At 40.4% G+C, this 26,670-nt stretch overlaps 1 protein-coding gene across 10 annotated transcripts in view; it reads left to right on the top strand.

The window, feature by feature from the left end:
* The window catches only part of rbfox3a (RNA binding fox-1 homolog 3a), a 359,399-nt gene extending 334,273 nt beyond the window's left edge, over positions 1 to 25,126 (top strand). For 7 of the 10 annotated variants that reach the window (XM_058621173.1, XM_058621177.1, XM_058621169.1 and 4 more), the window contains 6 exons: positions 1,110 to 1,163; positions 7,732 to 7,864; positions 8,509 to 8,548; positions 9,719 to 9,783; positions 14,785 to 14,863; positions 17,689 to 18,006. In XM_058621173.1, the coding sequence (XP_058477156.1) occupies positions 1,110 to 1,163; positions 7,732 to 7,864; positions 8,509 to 8,548; positions 9,719 to 9,783; positions 14,785 to 14,863; positions 17,689 to 17,733 (416 nt within the window). In that variant the 3' untranslated portion in view covers positions 17,734 to 18,006. Of the gene's footprint in view, positions 1 to 1,109; positions 1,164 to 7,731; positions 7,865 to 8,508; positions 8,549 to 9,718; positions 9,784 to 14,784; positions 14,864 to 17,688; positions 18,007 to 24,887 lie in introns of those variants that run through there. The other 3 variants (XM_058621179.1, XM_058621176.1, XM_058621175.1) reach the window with 2 other exon arrangements.
* Positions 25,127 to 26,670: the final 1,544 nt, after the last annotated feature.

Below are 26,670 nucleotides of genomic sequence, written 5' to 3'. Positions count from 1 at the left end.
GAAACAGAGACTCGAACACTGGAGGCTCCAGACTCGACTTGGACTCGAGATTTATTAACTGGACGGCGACCACTGGTCCCCACTCTGTAGTTTTCTCCCCCATCATTTTCACTGGCAGTATCAGACCTGGCTTCATTACCGAGCGTCGGATCTTACGGCTGCGTTTATGAGAAGAAGTAAATCATTATGATCCAATTCTAGCTATTTGGGCTGGCACCGCGAATGGCAAAGAAAGCAAAAAGCTGTAAATGTAAGGCAGGCAGCAGATGATTCTGTCTTCACACACACACACACACACACACACACACAAAAAGAGTTGTTCACATCTGATTAATAAAATCAATATTTGTCAAAGAGGCGGTCGATTTGGTTTGAAATATCAGGCAAATAGCAAAAGGGAAATGTTTTCTTTCTCGGGTGAAGGGAAAAGGGCAGCAGCGAGAGATCGGAGGATGGAAGAGAGGATTCAGAGAAGGACGAGGAGAATTTGGTCCACGGGGCGAGAGAGTGAATGGGTGAATGAAAAGAGCCAATAAAAAGAGCCAGCGGACATTTGTAAAGAGGGAGAGGGAAGGCCCTTTAGGCTATTTCTACAGACACTCATTCATGTGGACGGAATGGGAGAATGATGGAGGAAGAGAGGGAGAGAATGATGAGGACTGTGGAAAGTAAGAGAAGGGGAGGGAGGGAGGGAGGGAGGGGACGGACGAACAAGGGAGGGAATTAAATGGCCAAACACACATACATACACACACAGACACACATGTGCAATTCCTGTTTGGGGACGCAGAGACATAGAATAAGCCCTGAAGGGTTTTCCATTTGTCACTGTCATCAGGCACCAAATGTAAACACACACACACACACACACGCATACATATAGTGTGTAGGAGGAACTACACCAAAAAAAGTGTGTGTGACACATTCAAATTCATCACTTTGCCGAAACAAATTGAAGGTGGACATTATAACGTCTTATTATTGGATGGATTAATATCATGATGCACAGCTTTATGGACAAATGCTAACACCCTCCTTGTTTGTTTGTGTGTGTGTGTGTGTGTGTGTGTGTGTATGTGTGTGTGTGTGTGTGTGTGTCTCCTGTGCAGGCTGGAAGCTGAATCCAGTGGTTGGAGCTGTATATGGTCCTGAATTTTATGCAGGTAAAGAAAAACGCAGAAAACAGAAATATAAAACATTCTGCATTTAAGATTCTTCACTGCTCCATTGTTAAATTCATACATTATCATTTATATTTTTACGTCCATGTGACGTGTGGAGACATTTTTGTGAGCGTCCATCTTGTGCATTGGATCCACCCTGAAATAGATCACATAGAGTCTACAGATGTATCGGTTTAACATGTTTAAACATGTATAAGTGCATAAAAGCACATTATACATTAATAATATCCCATTTGAGAAGAAAATTCAATTTTATCTCAAAGCTAAGGCACTCTGCATTCTCCAAAAATCCAAATGTTGTGCATGATGTACGTGTGTGTCCGTGTCTTTGTGCGTGTGTGTGTGTGCTCGTCCTCACAGGTACATATAAAACAAAAAACCGCTCCATCTGTCCAACGGCACATATCAATACCGTGTAACGCCACTGTTACCCTTGCTAGTTTAACACTAGCGTACATTTTTATTGGCGCTCGTTCTCCGCCCTCCTAAACTGAAATTCAATTTACATACTTAAAAAGTAATAATCCGGCCATTTTAGCAGAATACTGTAAGTGTCTCTTTGGCTCATTAACCTCCTCCAACCCCTCCTGACCTATATGTTCAAACCCACAGAGCAGCGGCACATTTATAGGGAGGCCGGTTCATTTTCTGTTTCAGAGAGGATATCTTGCTACTCTTTTCTTCCTTAGCACCTGTTTCCTTCTATTTTATATCTTTTATATTTAATTATGAGCCTGGTTGTTTTGATTATGAGAGTGTGTCCTTTGAATTAGACTCGGAAACCGTCACACTCAGACGTCCAATGCTTCTTGGAATCTTAGGCTGTACTGTATCTAATTCCCCACACATTATTTATACAGAGTTTTTCTCAATATCTATGTGTTTTTGTGAAAATTGCAAAAACAAAACAAAATAAAAAGGACATTTTAACATTTAATGTGCATAAAAAAACTTGTATCGATGGTTACGTTTTCCTTTAAATACTTAATACAACTTTCCTTTGGCAAGACACGGGTCTTTAATGGGTAGAAGGAGAAGTGAGTGGAAATATTAAACACACACTCACAACAGAAGCAGAAGAACACATGATGCTCTTAAATGCACCACTAAAGTTTGCCAAGTCTCAACGACACCATATGCCTCCCCCTTTCTTCCCAGGAGGAGCGAGAGATGAGGTAGAAGGAGGGGGGGGGAGGTGGGGTTACCTCTCTGCCCTCTGGATTTTTCCCTTTTGTTCATACTTTCTTCTCATTATGTGTAATTTTTTCTGGCGACTTAGGTCCACACTGGCATTCATTGATGATACACTCCACATCCGGATCTCCACTTTATAGATGCTGCAATTATTCCACGTGCGCCTAATTCTCTGCCTCCTCTCATCTTTCACCTCCATCCTATTAAAACAAAAAAAAAAAAAAAAAAAGATGAAAAATTCTCACCTGTAAGCAAAAGTGCACGGGATTAAGATTCCTTCTGGAATAATTATGACTCCATTTAATCTATTTTGGAGAGGAGGTAAAGCAGGATATAAAGCGAAATGTAAGGGCAATTAATCACCTTTTATCAGATAGCTTTTCCCAGCACCCATCAGCTGAATCGGCCTCTATAAATCCTGGCCAGCTGACAGCACACTCCATCTCCATTGCTGGGCTCAGCTACAAGTTTATTGTGCGCAAATCCCATTCAGAGGAGTGACGGATGACCTCAGCATCCGTCATGGGTGTGTATGTATGACCTCCACAGGCATATACGCCCCCGTGCTCACAAACTCATGAATGTTGTACATCTATGCTTCCACCCTTGCATGGAGGCATATACACACACGTGCAGCATTCATACATTCACGCTCTGGTACATACAGGTGTTCACCTGAACAACCCTCACAGTTACACACAGTGCACCCTCTTGCTGTGCACTTTATCATTCTATCACTATAGTGTACATTCCAATACAAAAACCTGGTGTCCAGTGATGGAATAAAAATTACTATAGAATGAACAGGAGACACATATTAGGTGCATCTGTCTTTGTGTTTCTGTGACTTGAGGCTTTGCATATAAACATTACATACATTCAAAAACCCTGTGTTGAATGTATGGCTTTTTTAACCCTTCTATATGAAGTGTTTTCCTCATAAAACATTTAACCCTGTAACACAGAGCGTATCGCAGACGACACAAGCAACACTTTGCATTTCTGTAATTACGCAACCTGTTTGTGCTTTCGGAGAAACTCCAACGGTTTCTGAAAGCTGAGAAGTTGCACGTCAAAGCCAACATGTGGTTATTACCACTATTTCATTCTGGAAGCCGGCAAATCGGCGTCTTTGTTGCCAGAGAGGAAAGATTTGAAACATAAGTTTCCATTTTTTTGACCTGTTTTTGGACATTGAGACAAAAACTCAAACAAATGTTATTGTAAACATGTTTTATGTGTGTTCTAAAGGTATTTAAACACGCAGTAAACTGTAAATAACTGCCAGATATTGGAAGTTATTCTGGAAAAATTGACAAAAGCACTTAGTTTCAGGACATTCTCTGGTCCTTTTATGGTTAAAATAAGCAAAAAAAAAATGCCAGGCAATCATTTTAAGGCTTAGTTGTCAAAAGGGTTAAGGCACAATTCAAGTAATTTTGCTGCTATAAATGAAATGGAAACCATTTATCTTATATTCCTTGATATGTCAAGTGTGCACAAATGCAACTGACTCATATGGTGACACGTGGGCCTGGATCAGTTCACGATTCATTCAGATTAACAAACAGCCAGGCTAAAAGCTGGCGGGGTGCTTCACGGCATGTAATTAATTTTTAAGTAAAATTAATTTAAGTGTAACTGTGAAGCCAGCAGGGCCATATATGCCTTTAAATATCATCACTGATGAAATATCGCATTGTCCTCTAACCTAAAGTCTTGGGTCTGACCGTCTGATGTTTTCTCACATTTAAAAGAGTCACTTAAATATGGAAATTAAAGAATTCAATTGAAATGAATCACATGTTGACATCAAGTTAATGAGGGGAGATTAGCTTCCAGATTAGATTAGATTGCACTAGTGCAGAGAAGGTCCAGGTTTAAACCCCTGAAACCTCTGATTTAAAGTGACAAAGGTGAAATGATCGAAAAATGGAAGACGGCTATTAATGAAATACAATAAATGAAAACATGGGAAATTAGAAAATAAATCAGAGCAAATCTCTTCAGGCCAAGACACCAAACAGACACTGATGTACACAAACACATAATTATAATAGAATGTTGAGTCTTCCTTTCATGCTTTTTATCAGAGTTAGCGTAGTAGCACACAGTGCGTGTTTATGTGTGTGTGTGTGTGTGTCACGTTTGTGCATGTGTGTGTGTTTGGGTGACTGGGTAAAATAGACTGCATAGGCTTGAAGGACAATGAGGGAAATGTAATACTGATTGATTGACTATGTCCTCGACTGGGTATATGCAAAGCAGTGTGTGTGTATGCGTGTGTGTCTGTGTGTGTGTGTGTGCATGTGTGTGTGCCGTCCCCTCTCATGGGAGTTATTGTATGTAAGAGCTTGGCAGAGCAAAATTTTAGAACACAACAAATAGAATTAAAATGCAAAAATGCAGGCAGGAATGCAACAAGGCAAGAGGCTCAGTGCTTTTTAACATATGCAACAGAATTCCACAGTTCAACCGGCGTCATGAGATCAACTCTGGCCTCTGTCGTATTATTACCGTCTGTCATTAGAGACTAGACTTAAAAAGGGAACTGAGTGAGGATGGTAACTGTACATACAGTATGGTTTTACTTTAGTATGACAAGTAATAGCTCTCTTATTATTTTACAAATAACAAGACGAAACTAAAGTAAGAAAGATGACATCAAAAAATATGAATAAATGTCATTTAAGATGATTTATAGACAGACATACAGAATGTTCAAACAACAAATGGGAATTCAAAAACAATATGGAGCTTTAATCATATATAATAATAAAGCATTTTATTTATGAGCACCTTTTGAACACTCAAGGACACTTTACAGAGACTAGACAACAGACAACAGGACGACACGGTAAACAGAGAATGGCAGAGTGAAATTACAGAGAGTATTAGGCGATTTTGAACAGGATTTGAAGAGAGGGAAGACAGTCAGAGTTCCGGATGTCTCGCGAATTCCAGAGATATAGATTATACAGAATTTTACAGCACACGCATTTAATTAAGCAACTAGTTAGATACGCTATTAAATATACATTTGTTCTTGGATTTGAGGCGTTACTGTAAACATCATACACAGTGAGGTCACATAGAGTCACATATCAAGCCAAATGCAAAGATAACATTATAATAATGCTAAAAACACACACACACATAAATATGTCTACATATTTAACACTTCCGTTTAATAAATGAATCCACCTGACATCATCACAACCAATTCTCATGCACCGCCTATGCATTCCAGATAAGGTATATGTGTGTGTGTGTGTGTGCAGTCATACAGTGTGCACTATATGTGTGTGTGTGTGTGGATGTTGTTTGTTTATTTTATGGGCCCACTGGCTGTCAGGAAGACGCTCGGCCATGATTTAAGGGTTATTACAGCGCCGCTGTAGCGTGTACTAGCCTCAGCTCATTATCAGATTGCATTTATATACGTCACACGGGCAATAACACGCACATATGCATGTCTTCATGCTTGCTTATATGCATATATCCATATATATATATACACACACACACATACACATACAGAGGAAGAGTCAGGGATTCATCAGTGGTTCAGAATATATTGCCAGTGGACTGTATGTTGACCGTGTGGCATATTAATGTTGTGTGTGAGACAGAGACAGAGAGACAGCACTGCTGCTGTATACACACAAACACTCCCTCAGTCAAGTCTGATAGTATTGCTTGACAGAGGCTGTTTTCAGATGAAGCGTAAAAATAATTATCTCTGTTCCTGGAGATCAAACAGAGGCAGAATAATGATGTCAACAACAACAGCAACAACAACAAAGGAATACCGCGACGAGTGACACACTGTAGCTTTAAATTAAGTAAAAAAAAATTTGTTTAATTGGACGCCAGACTCTTTCCTGAACGTGTGCCAACGATTTTGAAGTAGCATTTCGACTTAAGATGGTGGGGAAATAAATGTCAAAGGCAATAAAAAAAGGAGAATTTTAAATGGATAAGTAGATAGCAATCAAAGAAAAACTTGTATTTTTAGTGTGTGAATTGTGTTATTTATTTATGGGTGACCCTCATGTGTGTTTATGTGTGTATGCATGAAGGATGGCCGCAGGCTGAATCCGCCATTCCAAACAATACAGGCCATCTGCTTTGTGTCACCGCTGCCAAACGCTGAGCCAAACCTCTCCACAATCCTCTGTGTGTCTCTCTCTTTCTCTCTCACTGACTCTGCCAGCTTCATTCCCTCCCTCTGTGTTTTAACTCCGTCGCATTCCCTCCCTCCCTCTCTCTTCCTTTTATAATCACATATATCCTGTCAAATGTTTTTGGGTTCCTCTCAGAAATCACGAGAATGTACTCGAATTCGGGCCAGATTTTTGTCTTAATCAACGCCGACTGACTTGATTTGTGTTATGTAACGTAATTGTGATCCATCCTTTTTGGATTTTTCATCATGTCTGCATCATCTTTTTGTGTCCGTAATTATAGTAGCACACACAAAATCATCCTCTGCACAGATGTGTGGTAAAAGTCTCCCGAGGTTCACAGTGACCAATCAAGAAGATAATGAACTTTGACGAGCATCAGTTGTCCTGACTCTATTATAATATAGATCTGTGTACAGAGAAGATTCCTGTTGTCAGACTCATCAAGAACTCTGGAGAACAATAGCAGTGTTTGAATTTATATCAAAAAAAGGTCGACATCAACATGAATTATGGCTAAATGAGTGGTTCATCTTATCCCAAAAGCTGTGACAAGATAGCGTCTCCTAACTGTAAAACATTCCAAAACTTTGGTTACTAACAATATTACAGATATTAAAATATACATTAAGTCTTAAAGAAAAAGCAACTTTATTATGTTTTTAAATAGAATTCAGCCAGCATGGTAAAACAACCCTGTCTTCTGTGACAGAAAATATGCTTTGTCAATATTAATGTAATTACCTTTCATAATGAGGAAATGTGCCGAGTCACTCGGCTGATGAGGATAAGTCTGTTTCCTGACATTCACGGACAATTGATTGGCGTATTTTGCAAAATAAGTACTTTTCCCCCCCAACGAGTTTTACTCAACATTGCTTTGCATTTTAGTGCCTCAATGGCCGTCCGTGAAAATGCTGACTCATCATTCAGACACAAGGAAATGAGAGTAAGGGAAAGTTTTTTTTTTTATATTAACTTAAGGGAATCCACACACCGCAGCTCTGGATTGACAACATAATGACAGGTTTGATCTTTTTTTATAGGATTTTCTGTCAGCAAAAAAAAAAAAACCTGAACGGGCAAACAAATCCTTTTAAAGTGCTTCATAAAGGAAAAATATGAAACGTAATGTTATAACACTTGTGCGTATGTGTGTGTCTCAGTGACAGGCTTTCCATACCCCAGTACAGGAGCAGCCATGGCCTATAGAGGGGCCCATTTGAGAGGGAGGGGCCGGGCCGTCTACAACACGTTCCGCGCCGCACCTCCTCCTCCACCTATCCCTGCCTACGGAGCGTGAGTGGCCCCGCTGACAACACACAACACACATCCCAGTGACACAAACACACGTAATCAAATAAACACTGTATGACGGGTCTCCACAAGTGAAAACACACGAGTGCACAAATCTAATTTACAGTATTACTCAGACACAGAGGCTAACGTACGCACACACACACACACACACACACACACACACATGCAGTTATAGAAGAATAGTGAGTGGAAAACAAAAACGCTGCCTTCTAATAGAGCGGAAAATTGCTCTTTGATTCCAGAATGGCCAAATTTGTCTCTATTTTTTTCTAATGTGTCATTCTTTATTCGGCTGTGAATGGACTGCTACGAGCCGCCCTGCACACTCCAATGGGCCTGCTCCAGAGAGAGAGAGAGAGCTGGAGAACATGAAGGGAGAAAGAGAGAGAACAGGGTTGTAAGAAAGGATGAGAAGACAGAGAAATAATTTGTGACGGCTTTGGTTTGTTGTTAGTCATTTACCGTATGCTTGTAATATAATAAATTCTCCTTCTTCCATTCACTTTAGTTTAGTTCAGTTTCAGTCAATTAAATTCAAACCTCGAAATCAGACAAAGAGGGACACGGAAAGAAAATGTGGACATTCATTTTTGATTTAATCCAAACATGTCCTCTGTCAACAGTGTGGTGTACCAGGATGGCTTTTATGGTGCGGAAATATATGTAAGTAAAAATATGTATTTATTTTTTATTTTTGTTATGTATATATATCCAACAGAGTAATGTTTTAAGATTTGACCCTGATTTACGATGGAGTTTTAGGGCCACACGTGAAGAAAAGACTCGCCACGTCGACTTCACGGTCAATATTTTCACATTTAACTCGAGAATAAAGTTGGAATATCTAAGAGAGAGAGTTACACACCAACTGTATATATTAAACCAACAATGTGGATTTTACTTCAGCTGTTTTATTGAGAAGGAAGGGGGCAAAGGGGGAAGCGATCAGAGCCACAGACTTTGTGGCGCTCAAAAGTGCACCAGCGCTTGAGGAGCAGGTCAGGAGCTGTCCAGTGTCCGTGGTGCTGAAATGACCACTGACGTTTGTGCAATAACCTCACAGCAGCGCTCCTCCATCATGAATAAGCACGCAGTTGTAGCAACTAAAAGCCTATAGACGAAGAAGAATGAACAAAAACACCATGATCTGTTTACAACCACATCAAATGTGGATTTGATTGAGAGAACATTTCTCTTCTTGCAAAATGGTACCATGTAGATTGCATTAAGCGTCATTTAATTGAAAATTGAATTGAAGATATGACGGCGCACACCCATAGACCTTATATCACACACAGCGGCCCTGTAAAATCCTTTTGTCACATAAAGGATAAGCGCAGATACATAGATAGATGTCCTTCAACCATGAATGATGAGAACAGGTGAATTGGTGCTAGTTAAGGCCCCTGAGTGAGTGAGAAAGTTGAAGCATTTGTGACCTTTGACCCATTTTTGACTGACACATGTTGTGTTTACATATTTTATTTTGTCAGCACTTTAATTTGACTTTAATTAAGAATAATTAACGTCAGATTTGTGTCCCTTTTTTACTGTTGTACTACTGTATTACCAGCAGCAGTACTTTTACTTGTCCTTGAATATTTCAGTACTCTTACTCGACATGGCGGAGCAACGTCAACATGATATTCCAACTTTATTTTTTGAAATGTTGAGTTCAATGTCGACATTGACGTCGACGTGGCCAGTTTAATCTCGTCGTGGCAAAAATATCGTACTAACACTTTGCACACCGTTAGTCTAGTTAGAATTTTTGCTGCTGATATTGTGTTCCTTAATTTAAGCTGATGTTAAATCCCCGCTGTCTCTTCTCAGGGAGGTTATGCAGCTTACAGATATGCCCAGCCGGCTGGTACTGCTGCAGCTGCATACAGTGACAGGTACGTTTGGCCTCCAGCTCTGTGACCGTTTCATGGTGAAGTAATTATGTTTTTAGTTGTAGTCATTATTTCTCAAAAACACAGTGTATATTCCTGATTTTTTAAAAAGTTGCACAGACGTTTTTTTTTTAAAAAAAAAGGTCTCTTACACCTCACAAGAAGCTTTAAAGCCTTCACTAAATGTGTCATCAAATACGGGGACATATTCACAGTTAATAGCATCAGCAGGTAGACGAATTATAGAACCTAATAAATTGTGTGGACGAAATTGCTCACATCCTGTTTGTCTTGAGGAGGACATCGTCCAACCCAGTCTCCCAGTCTACACTGACTTAAAATATGATTAAGCTCTGATGGAATTCTTGTTTTAAACTCAAACAATAGTTTTGATCTTCTTGAACACTTCTTGAATTGTTAGTCCCTGGCTTTCTGATACTCAAAGACGAGTCCTCCATTTGTAACAATCTGCAGTCTCACACTGGACCTTCAAAGCAAATGAGTAGCCTCACCTCACAGTCTTGTCAGCTGGTGGTGCACAATCTTAAGTGGTCCATAGTGTGACAGTGTGTCACACGATATACAACCCAACAATCTTCACACGGGCTTACCTGGACGGATGATGAGCAGAACTGAAAGCATTTTAAATTGCTGCCATCTATCTGCAGCAGGGAAACTACATGTGTACACACAGCCAACAAAAGCCAACACAGGCAGGAGAGAGAGAGGGAGAGAGAGAGAGCAGTGTGGTCCATTGCATTTTTCAATTGTCAGTTCCCTCAGAGCACCTTGTCATCCTCTCACCTCTAATCCATAAACCTTAAAGGGGCCTTGTGCTCTACCTTATCATCCTCACCCCAGCCCCTGCCCCTGCCTGTTCCTCCGCTGTGGGCTCTGCTCTTCACAGCACCGCTACTCTTCTCCCGGTGCAGCTGCCCCCAGCTCTGTGGGAGCACGCCGTCTGCTAGTGATTCCTCCAGATCAAAAGTGATATGTGTTGGTGAAAAAAATCCTGTGTGTGTTTGAGCAGTGCCCGCACCCACTAGCCACGCTGCTCCAGCGTGTGTGTGTGTGTGTGTGTGCACACGAAGTTGCTTGGGGAGCTAATCTTAGGGAGATTGAGCATGTCAGGCCTGATAAGAAACAGCCACAGCAAGAGCCTGTAGGCCTACGATAATGTAAGATTTATCAGAGGCAGGGAGCAAGCAACATACTCGGGAGAATTATGAACGGAGCAGAGCAGGTGAGGGGGCATGTCCCTCTCCACAAGAATTATTTCATTTCCTTTGTTTTTTTCCCCCCTCTCTCACATTCCCTCCTTCTCACTCTCGTTGTTATTTGTTCTCCCTCTGTGGCTCATGTGTAGCATATCCTTCTTCATGCTCTCTCTCTCTCTCTCTCTCTCTCTCTCTCTCTCTCTCACTCTCTCTCAGCTCATCTTATATGCTGTGTCTCTCATTCTATTTTTAAGCTCTCCTGATTTAAGGGGAAGCCTGGGCAGTGGGGTGGAGTTGGGGAAGGGGACGGGGACGGGGCAAATGCTGGAGGCTGTGAAGGAGCTTTATTTATTGTTGGATAAAAGAGGTCTTACACAGAGTGAATGAGCTGGCAACTGAGAGACTCTGCCCCTCTCCTGTCTCTCTAGAGTAAACACACACACACACACACTCACAGCCTGTATCAGGTCAGTTTACACACTTTTATTTTTTTCTTAGAGACTTATACGGAAACCCCTAAATCAAATATATTCACAATTAGCCGGTGTTCAGACTGAAAAGCACCCTATGACAGACACACACACACATGCAAGATTACTACCGCCTACTTGAGATTAGATTAACCCCTTTAACACCTAAGCCTCAAAAATGTCTGTCTGGACTTTTTTTTTTGCTTATTTTAACCATAAAAGGGCCAGAAAATGATCCTGTGAGTAAGTGCTTTTTGAGTAAGTGCTATTTTTCCAGAATAACTTTCAATATCTGGCCGTTATTTACAGTGTGCTGCATGTTAAAATAGCGTAAAACCTATTTAAAAAGAAGAAAAACATTGTAGTTGGACATGAACACCAGATTTTGTGTGTTAAATTTGAAATTTGAACAAAAAAATAAACATGTCCTGCAACAACGCGAATTAAATTACAGTAATAACCACTTTGGCTTTGACCTACAACTTCTCAGCTTTCAGAAACCTTTTGAATTTTTCCGATAGCACAAACCGTCGCATAGTTACGGTAATGCAGACGTGTCGTCTGCGATACGCTCAGTGTTAAAGGGTTAATGAAGCAAAAGTCCATCTTCCATCATTTGTCAGATGACAGGAAACACTATAACAATTCTTTAAAACCGCACACCCCTTGACATGCTTCATTTTGAAGCTACCTAGAACAATTCATTTACTGTTAAATTCAATGATGACACCTCAAATTCAGTTAAACTCATGTTATTTGACCCGATAATGTAGCCGTAGCACTGTTTACTAAAATGGCAAAGTATATTAAAGTCCTGTCGTCTCACTCAGTCCATTATCAAACCCCCCCCTTTTTTTTTTCTCCTACATAAACAGTTCGAGTCTGAGGCCTTAGTCATTTATTGGCCCAGTAAAACTGTCACTGGAAGTCATTAAAACGACACTGGGACTGTTACGTCAGCACCACGGACAGCTCCCCACATCAGAGAAGCCGGGCTATGACAGAGAGCAACCGGTTCAAGGACATTTTACTCTGCTCTCTTTCACACATGTCTATTACTTTAACCCTTAGTGTCCGTGCGGCACTGCGGATCTGTGCCACGGGGGCATCTGCGGTAAATTGCCGTGGGAATAATACACAACTCCTTATATGGACGTCCTAAGTTTGTGTGTGTGTGTGTGTGCATTCTTTTTTTCATCTTCTTATGTGTTGTTGAAACATTATAGTATCATATATAGTACATATATATGTATATATATATATATACATATATATGTATATGTATATGTATATATATATATATATATATATATATATTTATATATATATATTTATATATATAAATCCAGCCTATGTCTGAACTAAAGTATCATGTTAGGGAAAAATGTGTGTCAGTTTTTCAAATACCCGGAAACAGAAATACCACAAAAGTTATTGTCTTCACACTTTCTGCATTTTCAGTCACTGACAGAGTTGACTCGTATGTGCATTTAACAGCAGCCCTCTAACTTCAGTCACCCGTCTTATATCGTATATCACACTATTTCATACTAGCTTTGTGTCAGATTACACTAAGACCAATGCCTCTCCTCCCTCCGCATGTAAATCCCCACTCCCCTCTCCTCAGGTCTCACTCTATAATACATAGTCTAACACATATTGTACCTGCGCAGCCACTTATCTTTGCTCCCCAGACCTATGTTTTCCTCTCGTTTCTTTTAGAGGAGAATAAACAAACACGACAGGAAGAGAGGAATATAAATAAAGTGCTCGGTGGCATCAGACAAAGAGAAATGGCGGGGTGGAATGAGGGAAGAGAGGGGCGTTTAGGGAGGGGATTTGTTCCACGCCAGTGCCGGTGAGAAGAAATAAGACTCCGGGAGATGGAGGGAGATACAGAGCAGACGGGGAAGACACTGAACAGGTGAATAAGAGAAAAGTGTAGTGAGGTAAGTTAATGGGACATTGTCAGATAAATGAACCAGGTCTCAAAAATCACTTTTTATTTTACCTTCCTACTTTGTGGCCTCTGATTCAACCTTTTTTTTTTTTTTTTTTACAAAGCTATAATATATTTCTCTCCTCGCCTGCTACTACTTTCTCTTTCCACTACCCAAAGAATTATCTTTTCATTTTTCTACTTGTTCATAATCTCATCTCTCCCTCCTCTCAGCCATGCACCACTCACTATCACTCTCTCCATTCCCTTTCTTATCTTTCCTCACTCTTTTTTTTCCCCCTCCTCTGGCTGACGTTACTTTTATTGCAATCCTTCCCCATCAGAAGGAAGATAAAACACTTGTCCCCCTTTTCTCATAAATTGAAATGGGTAAAACAAATCATTGCAATCACACACTCTTACCTTTACAACGTACATTTATAGGGAAACATTGATTGCATTTTCATCCCATAGGTCTGTCCTTAGCTTGAGTGAGAGGGGGAAATGATTATAGATCTCTCCTCCAGACCTCAGTTAAAATCGACGACCCAATTCCTTATGTGTCTCATGCATACTCATTTTAGCACTCCCCATCAATTATCAGACCTATACATGCACGAGGTATGTCTGCTGGGTGGAGTTGGGGGAACAGGGAAACAATTAACAGTATTTTCCATCTGATGAACTTCACCCTTGATTTGTGCCGGTTCAAAGAATCCATATAGTTTTATGTTTAGGGAATAAGTCAAAATGTCACTGAGGGTAAAATCTACTGCCTCGTATACAAAAAAACTTCCCTCTGAGCCTCAGAGCTGTCCTTACTCGCTCCGTGTTCCGAGCGGGTGCTAAATACGCGGGGTAATATACTCAGTCGGTAGTTTGTTAAGCTGCACCTAATTTGGTCGAGTCTAATTCAACAGTTTTACCTTCACGGAGGCTGTAATATGCTGTTTTTTTTTTACTGAGTTTGTTTCTGCGAGGTCTTCATCTAACTTTATGATCACTTTTTGGCACTTTATATATCATAAAGACCTACTTACTCGTCGTCAGGAGCACTCCCAACATGTTAGAAACTGTTTAAGCTGCTTCTGTTTTACTGAGCACGAGAATAATCCTCCCCAAATGACATGAGATGTGAGTCTGGCTTGTGATGGTGATCAAGCTCAAAGTCAGGATTATTGGCCTGTAAACCAAAGAGAGGCGAACGACTGTCGTCAAACTGGATTAAAAAAATGGTAATTACTGAGACACTGCGAGACTCGTAATCTCGATCATTGTGATGGTACTATTTTGGTGAGACGCTGCAAGTGCGTCCCGCACTGTATTTCCTACTGTGCTGTTTTATTAACGCTGTTTCTGTCTGTTCTCTCGTCTGCAGTTATGGCAGAGTCTATGCAACAGCAGACCCATATCACCATACGATCGGTCCTGCGGCGACTTACAGTGTAGGCACTATGGTGAGTCGGCTTCTGTTTTGCTTCTTAGCTTCTAACCATATGAATATTGTATTCGGATTCGTGATGAACTGGGGCAGATGCACCATCCTCACGCTCTTTGATAACATAATGTAATACACAACTATGGAATATCTTACACCAGAAGTGTCTACTGTGAATACCTAAAGCTGCTGAACAGTAAAAGTAAAACCCCTCTTCATGTGCTTACATGCCTTATTAATATCTTAAACCTGAAAGAGTCTGCTCTTACTTCTCTACTTGTTGTACCTGTGTGAGTTGTGTTTTCCTCCGAGAGATCTGTTTTAATGTTTAATGTGAATCTCTGCCACTTCAGTAAATGAAAAAGGGACATTTCCTTATTCTCAAACTCCCTATTCAATTTCATCGGCCTGAAACTACTTCCCAAGAAATACAGTTGAGACTGAGAATTTCCTCCCCCACAGGAAACAGTCTCTTCAACAACAACAAAAAAAGAAAAAAAATTTTGCAAGGGGAGTCGAATGGTTAATGTTTGTTTTTAGCTAGCTTTGCAGCTAACATCAAAGATGAAAAAAAAAAAAGACAAAAGAAAAAACTTCCAAACGAAAGAAAGAAAGAAACAGAGCAACCCCAGAAGATGGGGAAGAAACAGAAAGTACAATTTGTTTTCTTTTAAGGGCGTGGGTAGGGACTTCCTCCAAAGATTAACGGCCATCTAGTACACGCTTCAACGTGCTGTGGGAGATTAAAGTAGAAAAAAAAGGGGGGAGGGGGGGAGAAAAAAGACTATATATATGAAAGAAAAGTGGGCGAAGGAGTGGGAAAATTCAAGTTCCTGTGCTGCTGCTTAGTGCAGCATCTTGGACTCAAGACAGATGAGGGTTAATGCTGAGTGCTGACATGTTTGTGGTGATGGAAAGCGAGAGCCCCGACCACCTCCCCATGCCCCACCCCCCCTCCCCCCCAAAACACCCCCACCCCGTCCCCCTTCCCTTCCTATAGTGCAGCTGCTAGCTAAAAGCCTTCATTAATTATGACCATTTTTTCCTCTTCATTTACTTAATTAAAACAGTGGCCTGTGTTTTTTTTTCCTCCTTATTACTCAACACTTTCCTCTCTCTTTCCTTCAAAGTACTCCTCCCCTTTTTTCCTCCGCCTGCCGCGTCTAATCGACACCCCTTGATACAATTTTAAAATTCTGGATTCGCGATTTTAAAACAATTATATAAAACTTTACCCAGCCTCACGTTCTGAACAAAAATAATAAAAGCACATTTTGGTCAGAGTTAGGTAGTGAAAATTTTTTTTTTATAATTGAGACCTGTAATTATAACCTAGTACAACCTTTGTCTTTATATTAATCAAATCTTATCTTACCCAAGTGTATTAGTTACTGAGAAATACCAGTATGATTGTTTTCCATAAATAAAATGATTGACCTTAAAAGAGGGGGCCACATCAGTGTCTTTAAAGGTGATGAAGGGGAGCTACCGCCGATAGAAGAAGTGTAATGTCAACTGTGTCTCCAGAGGGAGCTGTGTAAAGTCCGATAAGTGGTCTGTCACTTCAGTCGGTGTCAGTCAAAGCTGAAGACGACAAGTTTAAAACACTCTACCTCTGCAGTGTGGGCTGAGATGTGGAGGGAGGGAGGGAGGGAGGCAGGGAGGGAGGGAAAGTGAGCCTGACACACAGTGCACTACAGTCTGTTGGCATGACTTACATCAGTCTCCACACCAGCTTAAAACACCTGCATCTCTGACACAACCATCAACTGTATATAAAACATCGTATGTGGTCATGTGATTTCAAAAAAGAAGCCTCAGGATCACCATTCACAGATGACACCAGCTGTCAATCAAACATATGTACTGTGCTTTATTATCTATTTTTTGCTGAATAGGAACATATTTTACAGAATCAAGTGAAGAAGACCTGAAATTAGCCTCTTTTTTCCATAGACTTTACATTCAAACAAAGTCATACATGTATATGTATATATATTTATATATATATATATATATATATATATATATATATATATATATATATATATATATACATATATATGTATTGTGGGCACAAACCTTTCACAAAGCAGATTGGTCGTAGCTGTCCCACAATGCAGGCAGCAGTTAATGAAAAAAAAAAAAGACATTCTAGAATTAGGGAATTGTCTTGTTTTTTAACTAAAGTAAAAAAAAAATTGAATTTCCTACATTTTGTTGCCAGCTGGACTGATTCACTGCACACACACACACACAGAGAAAAAGCAAAGCTGGGCTAGTTGGGATTTGTCAGTTTTGAAGTGTTAGTAAGTGAAGTCTCTGGATAGGATCACATATTATGGCTGAAAGCTACTCAGTAAGTGCTTTTGCCACACGAAGCTCATTTAGCGTTGGATCTCAGACATATCAAAGCGTAGAAATTAATATCTCCAATCCTAACGCCTTAATAGCAATGACGGTTGCTCTTTTCTTTTTACACGAATCATCAAATAGAATGTGCTCAGGCGATTAAAGATTCAGTGTCTTCGCCGTGGACATGTCAAATGAAATAGCAGTTCGACGAGGACTGTCTTAAATTGTTTTTTAAACGTGGTCGCTGACTAAGCTGTGCTACAGAATTGCTTCACCATTTTAATATAAATCGATAAAACGATCGCACAAATGTCCCAACTCACTGCTTTACACCAAATCCCTCTCAAATAAATGAGAATCACGTGGAGGAAAAAGGGAGGAACGTTTCTATGGGGGAAAAAGAGAGAGAGATGTTAACTTTAACTTTAATATTCATATAACAAACTACATTGAATACTGATTGGAGCTTTTTCATCTTTGATGTTGCAGGCTAGCCTTTACAGAGGAGGGTGCAGTCGCTTCACTCCCTACTAGAAAAGAGGGAGACACGCCCCCTTTTCCTTCCCCCGCAAAACAGACACACCAAAAACAAAAACAAAAAACAACAGCAACCAATGATATCACTAAATCACCACCTTTACTCTCTTTATGGAAAACTAAACACGAAATGATTCCAGGTGGCAAAATGTGACAAGAATCTTTCTCAAACTTGTGTACACATTGTCATTGATTGATGTACTGTACTTCTTTTGGAGAATAACATTTTGTTACAGTGTTGACTTGAATATATTTGTATTGAAATGTGTGTGGTGGGGACAAGTATGGGGGAAACGTTGGGAAAGAGAAACTTTGAGTCTCCCTCCTTCTCACTCACTTTCGTTTCCTTTTTATCGCTCCTGCGACTCCGCTCCTCTGGAGTGGCCTTTTGTACTAGTTTTAATTCTAAGTCTAATTTCCCCCCCTACCCTTATTGTCCCAATGAGTCATTTTCCCCGTGTACATTAAGAGCGCTAATGCTCTGCAATTCCAGTTTGGGGAAACAAATTTTCTGTTTGGGATTTATTAAGTAAATGACACAGCCATTCACCCCCTGACACAAACTGGCTCCACTGCAGCGGAGTTCCACACTCTCTTAATGGGACTCCCAGCCCAAAGGAGGTGAAACTGTTTCAAAAACAACAGAAATAAAAACACAGGAAGTGATGTATAATGAAACTCAGAAGGTGAGAGGAAGCGTGTGATATATTATGGGATGTGAATGCCGGAGGAAGTGATGTATAGCAGGGTGGAGCAGGAGCTATGGCAGCCACAGCGGAATGGGCAGCAGTGTGTTAGAGCCCATTGATCGCTGGCATAGCGCCAGAGGCATGAGGTATCCCATTACTGCTGAATGGCTTTAAAGGAGAACACCACAAGGCTCCTCCGCTGTTTCATGGCCTCACGTCCGACACGTACCAAGTAACAACCCTCCCGTATTTGCCGCGGAACACTGACAAATATTTCCAGGCAAACAATAAAACTCATTAAAGCTGGATTAATCGCGCTCGGGCCGCCACCAATGTGATTCATCCGTTTATTTAAAAAGAGGGAAAATCCTGAAGGATGCGGGCACCACTTCTCACCGCCTAACATGTTAGTACGCTCCGCACCGATAGACGAATGTCAATCCAATACTCACTTTCACATTCTACTCTCGCTGAGTTGCATTTCATTTGGTCTTCTTCACCCTGACGTCCCGCTCGTGAGATCCCTGATCAATTATGAGTGGATATCTGTCCCATAGACGGCATTTTCAGTGGACGTGACTCCAGTGACTCCACTCTTGAGTGAGACATTAGATTTATAAACACAGATTTAACTTGCTTCTCTACATGTGTAAAACTTGTAGTTAAAGGTGATCTGTGTTTGTTTGTTTGTCTGGTAAAGATTGGCTGAAATGGAACCAGGATTACAAGTCAAGATTGTAAACTCATGTGTAACTTTGAATTGGTTCTCCTCTTTATGCTTTATGTTTAAAGATCCCATACTGCATGTTACACTTTTCATTTGATTTGATATCAGAGGACGATTGTGTTTCAATATGTTTGTTGAATAACACCAAAAACTAAAAGCTTTGTAGGGTTTTATATCCTTTATGTGAAACAAACAGATGGTTAAATGTGGACTGGAATGTTTTGGCGAGCTATGTTGGCTGGCACCTGTTGGCTTTAGGCTTGTTCTGGATTTTCTGGCACAGTGTTGCAGCGCCCACATCCTTTAAAGGAGTGGCGGGGTCTGTTGCCCTACACCTCTAGGTCACTCTCAGCCACTTCTGTACCCAGTGGATGCATCGGTACCATGGCAAACCAGGGGCTGACTTGCATGGCGGCAGAATTTGACACCATTACGGATTAAATGAGAGATGGGCAGTAGGGACAGCAGGAGTGGAATATGGGGAGTGGGAACGTAGCTTTTCCTCAACACCTGTCCATGTGAAACACTTTACCTTACAGTACAGTAATCATTTGGCAAAGTCTTCATTTCCAAGGTAAGAGATTGGGAAATAATGTAGGCTACCATCAGTGGAATACTTTAACATTATGGGAATCAGAATTACCAGACTATGATCTTGAAATTGATCCTTCCTTATATCCCACACGCTCATTACATTGTTATTACCAAGCTATTGCTCAGTTTACATGTATGTTAAAAGTCCGATTTTAGTCGGACTAAGACGATCATTTGGATGTTCTTAATGTCATGTAAACAGGTCAGAGTGAATATTATCTAACTAAAATCAAGCTCGTCTTAGTCGGACTAACATACCTGGATAATGCCATTCATAGTCCGATTACTCCTGCATGTATACGATTAGTCAGACGAGAGTCGGAGTTGGCGTTCTGCACATGCACCAAAATGTTCTTGCCCGGTCTTCGACCAAGATGTAGAAAGATAAGAAACATACAGAACCACGGCACCATCCATCTCACCGTTCACTTCCGCATGTATACTGGACAAGTTGTCCGATTGCCTGTCTTAGTCAGACTACGGCCTTAGCTCGATTAAACTGTGCCATAGTATTACTATTGTACTGTAATGTAAAGTGTTTCCCAGTTGGGATAAGATTAATGAAGGACTGCAGACAAGAAACAAGAGTGGCAGTATGACCAGGCTTTATTGTGGAATGATTTAAATGCATCAGCAGCAGCAGCAGCAGCAGCAGAGAGTATAGGTTAGACTGTGCATTGAGGGCATATAGGGACATCGCTCCAGGCTCCGAGAACTGCTGTGTGATCGAAAAAAGACACAATGTGGGATCTTTAACTTAAAGGATCATATCAGCCTGATACATCAGCAAACTAATGGCCTCACCTCAGCATGCACACAATCACGCTGCAGAGCTTTAGAAGACATACGCTAAAAGCAACAGGCAACACTTCCCAATACGCCCAAGCATTCACTTACCCACTAATCTCACTCTCTCTCCCTCTCTCTCTCTCTCTCTCTCTCTCTCTCTCGCTGGCAGTCAGACACACGCGCTCAAACTCTCCCACCAGTAAATAGCATCTGTGCCTGCTGTGTCTGATGGGATTGTGGAGAAGGGGAGAGTCAGTAGCACAGGAAGAAAGGGGAGTGTGAAAAGAAGCAGCAAGGCGAGGCAATTTACCCTACAGATTAGAGATAAGAGAGTTCAGTCAATAAGCACTGATCTCATTTGAAGATATACCACACCAGCTCACACACACATTTGCACTATACTCGGTCTGCTGCTGTCACCGGTGTCTGTCTGCATCTTTTCAATCGCTCTCCCGGTGTTTCCAATGAGGCTGCAGCATTCACTCCCAGTCTAACCACACACACACACACACACTTCCTAACACAAGCCACTACTCTAACTTTTTTTGTTTTGTGGCTTCTGCATATTACATTCTACCACTATTACCATGATTACGTATGACTCATTTCACTGACTGGATCATTTTGATTGACAAGTATTTAGTGTGATCTATGCTCGCTTGGCTCTCTTAAGCCTGGAGTGGAAGCCAAATTAATGTTACAGCAGATTTATTCAAGTTATTCAAGACATGTTTGAGCATTAAATACACATGTTGTATGAGTTAAACTCATAAGACCAACTTTCCAGATGACATTTATCATAGAAATTAGAATGAAATAGAATTAAATCAACATATCTAGTGGTGCCCTCAGACTTTTACATAGTATTTTATCATAAAACAATTCAACAGTTCATTAAATAAGGCCCTTAATTCTACTTTCTTTAGGTTTTAATATCAATATTATTTAGGTTTTTTTGTTTTGAATGGGTTTTTTTTCAGTACCTCAGGTTATGTGAAAAAAACAAAAAACTTTAAAATGAAATATCCCTTGTATTGTACACAGTTGTCATGTTCCATTCATTACTGTTGGTGACAATATGATCACATGGAGTACAATGTACATTCAGCAATGATGGGATATCAACTGCTTCTCGCAACGGTTGTTGTAAATAAAAGTCTGGTTTTTGTGTTTTTCTTCCATCAGTCACTCCATCCATGCACTTTACAGTTTTTAAATACATGTCTGTCTTATGGCTTTGAAAAGTCACGTGTCTGTATACTTGTTTTACATAGAAAAGGGTGTAATAGCGTAGTATTTATTAGTCTGTTGGTGAAAGTGATACTGATATTAGGTTCTTATACTAAAAAAAATACATGTATATTAAAAGCAAACGATATATATACATAATATATATATATATATACATATATGTTTTTCCTATTTATAGTTATGTACATTATCAGTGGTTTGTCGACATTTTATATGACAAGAACAAAGCTTTAATTCTGTTTTCAGACAAATTTAATGTCTTTATTTGTGTGTCTGTGCGTCCTCTGTTGAACCATAGCACCTTCTATTAACCTCCCCGTCTCCCGACTCTTTAGCAAGCAATTTTATTCATTTGAGCTTGTTTTAGGGGAGAAAATGGAGAGCACAAGTTTAAAAATAAAAGCTGTTTTTGTCAATTGCTTTTGACATGAAACCACCAGCTGTAAAAAGAGACAAAAAAAACAATATTGAAGGTTGTTAATGTGGGGGAGAAATGACATTACATGACTTAAGTGCAATTCTTCTTCCTTAAATGTTCACTTTAATGACTTCCTTATTTGACCCTCCCTCCTTACATGGACATACAGATAATCATCACACGGCATCATGTGCTCCTGTTATCATATTCCACAGAACAGCAGTGCACAGCTGTTTGGGACAGATACTGTGTTGTCCTTTCATTTAAAATGTCCCCATAGGTCATTTGCGAGCACCTGATTACGATGATAGTTTGGCTTTTCGGTGAATTAACCTCCGCAGCCGTGTGACACTAGTATCACACCGTTTCGGAAAATGTCCCATAATATCCTCTCTTTTCATTTCCTAAAGCCACAGTGGAGCTCATCATAGCAACGCTCCAACAGCTAAGGTGCAGAGTGACTTCATTTTCTGTGTTGATGACTTCTTTTTCTTTTTTTTAAATTTGTGCTCTCCCTCTGTTCATACACACGGGTTTTTATAGATAAATGTTTTATATGAAAAACAAGAACTGTGTCGTAGTTTAAACGTGTGCTCTCTGTGATTTATTTGCTTGTTGTCCTGTAGGTGGTTGACTGTACCCAATGATTTACTACGTGTGTCACTCTGAGTATTTGTTAGATCTTCCTCCACATCCAATTATCTCTTAGTTTTCTATCATATAGGCTAATCACACTATGCCAGTATATACTCATGTCAGTACCTGATAAATATGCATAAATGCACGGGGCATAAAAAGAGTCTTTGTTTCCCCCGGTGTCAGTGAATGCAGCATTGATTTAGTTTTTTGTTGTTGTTTTTTTTCCATTGTCTTTTCATATAATCTATATATCATAATTAACTGTAAATACTGAAATCTCAATACATGACTTTAAAGAGACACATGTCAGGTTTATACTTGTCTGTTCTTTTCACTCACACAATGTCAGGGAAATCAAGGCACTGATGAGTTTGTCTGTCGCTCTCAGCTCATGAGTTACAGTAGTTAAAGGTGCAGTGTGTAAAATTCTGTAACATGTACTGGTGACATTGATAAAGAATATATTAGAATGGAATGTATTTAACCAGGATAATCCCATTGAGATTAGGAACCTCTTTTTCAAGCGTTCAATGAAATTAACTCAACATATTTCATGCAAAAGGTGCAGAATGGAGAGCGTGTGTAGAGCTGACCCAGCTCAACAATTCATACAATCAGATCATTGTATATTTGTACAAAAAAATAATAATAATAATAATTATAATTATTGTATCTTCTATTCTACGGGATGAAAATACTTTCACCAAAGTTTTCCACACTGGACCTTTAACACACTTGTACAGGCAGGTGTAGAGAAGTGAGCGGAAGCCTGTCGGGGTTTCCTGTGGAGCGGTGAAGGATGGTGCGGTGGCTGTTGATGGTATTTGGGGAGATCACAGGTTTCTCAACCCATTAACTTCTGTGGAAGGTATTTGCCCAGCGTGAATAATATATTTGTCACCTCAGCTCCACTCTCACCTTGCGGGTATCCGCGTGTAGGCAACACTGCAGCCTCAATCCTTCCCCCTCCACTCCACTCCACTCCACTCCACTCAGCCCCCGCTGTTCTCCACTTCCTTCCCTCCATCTTCTCTCCTTTTCCCCTCTGAGGCCTCATTTCTGCCGTGGCCCCGGTATGAAAGTGCGCCTGAGCAGGAGCGGCCTCGTTAAAAACAGAGACAAGAGGACGCCGTTATTGCATGCGACTGGCAACTCTTCCTCAATCGGCTCCTCTCTTCAGAGGGGCGGGGCCGAGCGACTACAAAGTGATATTGAAATTCATTTATGTCTACTCGCGACACACGTGCACAGTCTTCAACTCATCTCCAAGTGTTAAAAGAAAAACTCTGTCAAGTTGAGACCCTCACAGGACACACGGCCCCCTCCCCTCCCCTCCCCTCCCTCCCTCACTGTTGTTGTCACGTGTGTTATACTAGAAAAGTCAAGGTTGTCTCGTGCAGATTTAAGAACAAAATCCTCAGAGGTGGGCAACAATGGTTCTTGATGTGATACATGTATTACAGAGTTGATGAAAAACCTTGAAATGTTCTTTTTTTTTAACCCAAGGACTCCTAAGTTTGAGGAGATAATGAGCACAAACAGGTCAAACATCATGGGTAGAATGAAAAGTATGTCGGGCATGCAGCTGTCATGAAAAAACAAAATCCAATCAACCAATAATCTGGCTGTACCTACATTAACATTTAACATTAAAAAAAAAAAAGTCTCACTAGGATCGTAGATATTCTCTCTATGAAATTACATTTTCTGGCAGATGTGAGTTCAGTTTGGAATCATAATGTGAAATATAGGTGGTTTTCAGTGTTCTCTGTGGGATCTCTTGATTTTTTTATGTATTCAATTCATTTTTTCTGTAAAATAATTGTATCTATTTCATGTGTTAATCGTAAATGTCATAAGTGAAGATGGTTGAGCTGTATATACTAATGTTTCCTTTACTTTGTTGTTCCTTTAAGATGCATTGTAAAAAAACAAAAAACTAAGCAGTTTACATTTGTTATACTGTAAAAAAAAAACAAGTGTAAACTGTTTAACGTGTCTATGAATGTCTTGCACTGACTTGCTTGTTCTTTCTTTTTTTTAGTAAATAAAAGAAAGACTAGAGGGATGAGTTCAGATGGACATCAGCTTAAAAAAAGAGAGAGAAGAACAACATGGACACAGAGGGACACTAAAAAAAGATGACCTTAAACAAAAAGAGCAGATTTGTAAAGGAGCCCTTCTACCAACAATGGAAGGGGTCAAGGAAGATGGAAGGAAGGGATGGACGGAGGATGTTTCTGGGCCTGCTCTGAGGCCAGGGCCTGAACCATTGAGCCTGTAGTCCGGGGGGGAGGGGGGAATGGAAGGGGGGGTGTGGGCGACGGGAGACCACTCACCCCTGCAAAAACAAGCCTTGCTGAGTGGAGGAGACCAATTAGAGAAGTCGACATAAAACATTTTATTTTTGTAAACTTTTTTAAGTTTATGATTTCAAAGGAAAAAAAAAAGAAGCAAACGCTACTGTACATACGTATTATATAGTATATGTGTGTAATATAGTAAGTATGTCTTTAAAAAAAAAAAATGACAAAGAAAAGTGGAGAACGCTGATGTGTCTTTGCAAATGAAAAGACAGTCCGACAACATCCTTTCCCCCCCCCGCCCCCACCTGGTGGAAAACCTTCCACCACCACGCCCCACCCACCTCACTCTCCACTGGATGGGGGTGGTGGTGATGATGATGGGGAGAGGGCAGATTGTGTGTGTGTGTGTGCGTGTGTGTGTGTGTGTGTGTGTTGAGAGCTCACAGGTCCAGCAGACATGTCACATGGTGACCTGTAGTGGAGATAACGGAGGGTTCTTCAGATAGTAAAAAAAAAAAGCTTTTTTTCTGAGCCTGTCTTCCACTAACAAACTACAGCCGTGTAGTTGTCCATTTACCTGGCAACGTTTTCTGTCAATTAGTCTGTATTTTGTAAAATTCACCACAACAACAACAACAACAAAAAAAATCTGAATATGTAAGTATCCCTGTATTCATCTGTGCAAAGATATACTTTGAGAAGTCGGGCGGATTTGATGTAATTATCTGAGGAGTGCACAAGCTTTCGCCCCCGAGGTCCACTGTCGGAGCTGAAAATGTCTGCCCGAGGCCTGGCAGCCCCTGACATCACTACCAAACATGTCCTTGTAGTGTTGTGGTGTGAGGTGGATGTGCTGTGTAGTAAACTGCTTTTTTGTACATTGTGTTGGGTAGGATATAAAAAGGGGGGGGTGGGGGTAGGGTGGATGGAACAGGAAGTCGGGAGAGAGGGAGGGAGGGGTTCCCATTTAGAGACAGCGGCTACGGGGGGAAACTCTTCCATCCATCTTTGAACGCAAAGGGATTCTGGGAAGGGCAAAAAGGGTAAAAGCACTATCTGAATTTGGGTGTGGCGGGGCGGGGGGTGGCGGGGAGGAAAAAAAAAGAAGTCACAAGCAGACAAGGTTTTACTAAGAGTCTCTTTAGACCTTTCTATTTATATGGATCTCTACTTTAGTGACATCCTTCTATATTTAAACGTTGTACTAATAACATGCTGTCAGGCATGGTCAGAGAGTCAATTGTAGCCATTTACTAATGTTGTATTTATTGTATTACCGGTAAGAAGAAAAATCATTTATATATGACTATAGATATATCTATTTGTGATCTGCAACTCTTGGACATACGTTTGCCTTTGGTTTTCAACTTAAGTGCAGGATTTGATGCACTGTTCGATGTACGATGAGGTTTCTATTTTGTGTGACGTTTTCTTCCGTTGACATTCGGTTTATTTATTTATTTGTTTGTTTACTTGTCTGTTTGTTTTGTCCGTTTCCCCTTCAGTTCAGCCACTGAATGT

This window comes from Solea solea, chromosome 21 (genome assembly GCF_958295425.1).
Source record: "Solea solea chromosome 21, fSolSol10.1, whole genome shotgun sequence".
Taxonomy (NCBI): Eukaryota; Metazoa; Chordata; class Actinopteri; order Pleuronectiformes; family Soleidae; genus Solea; species Solea solea.
The sequence above is the reverse complement of the archived record's forward strand: the minus strand, read 5'-3'. Positions and strand labels throughout refer to the sequence as shown.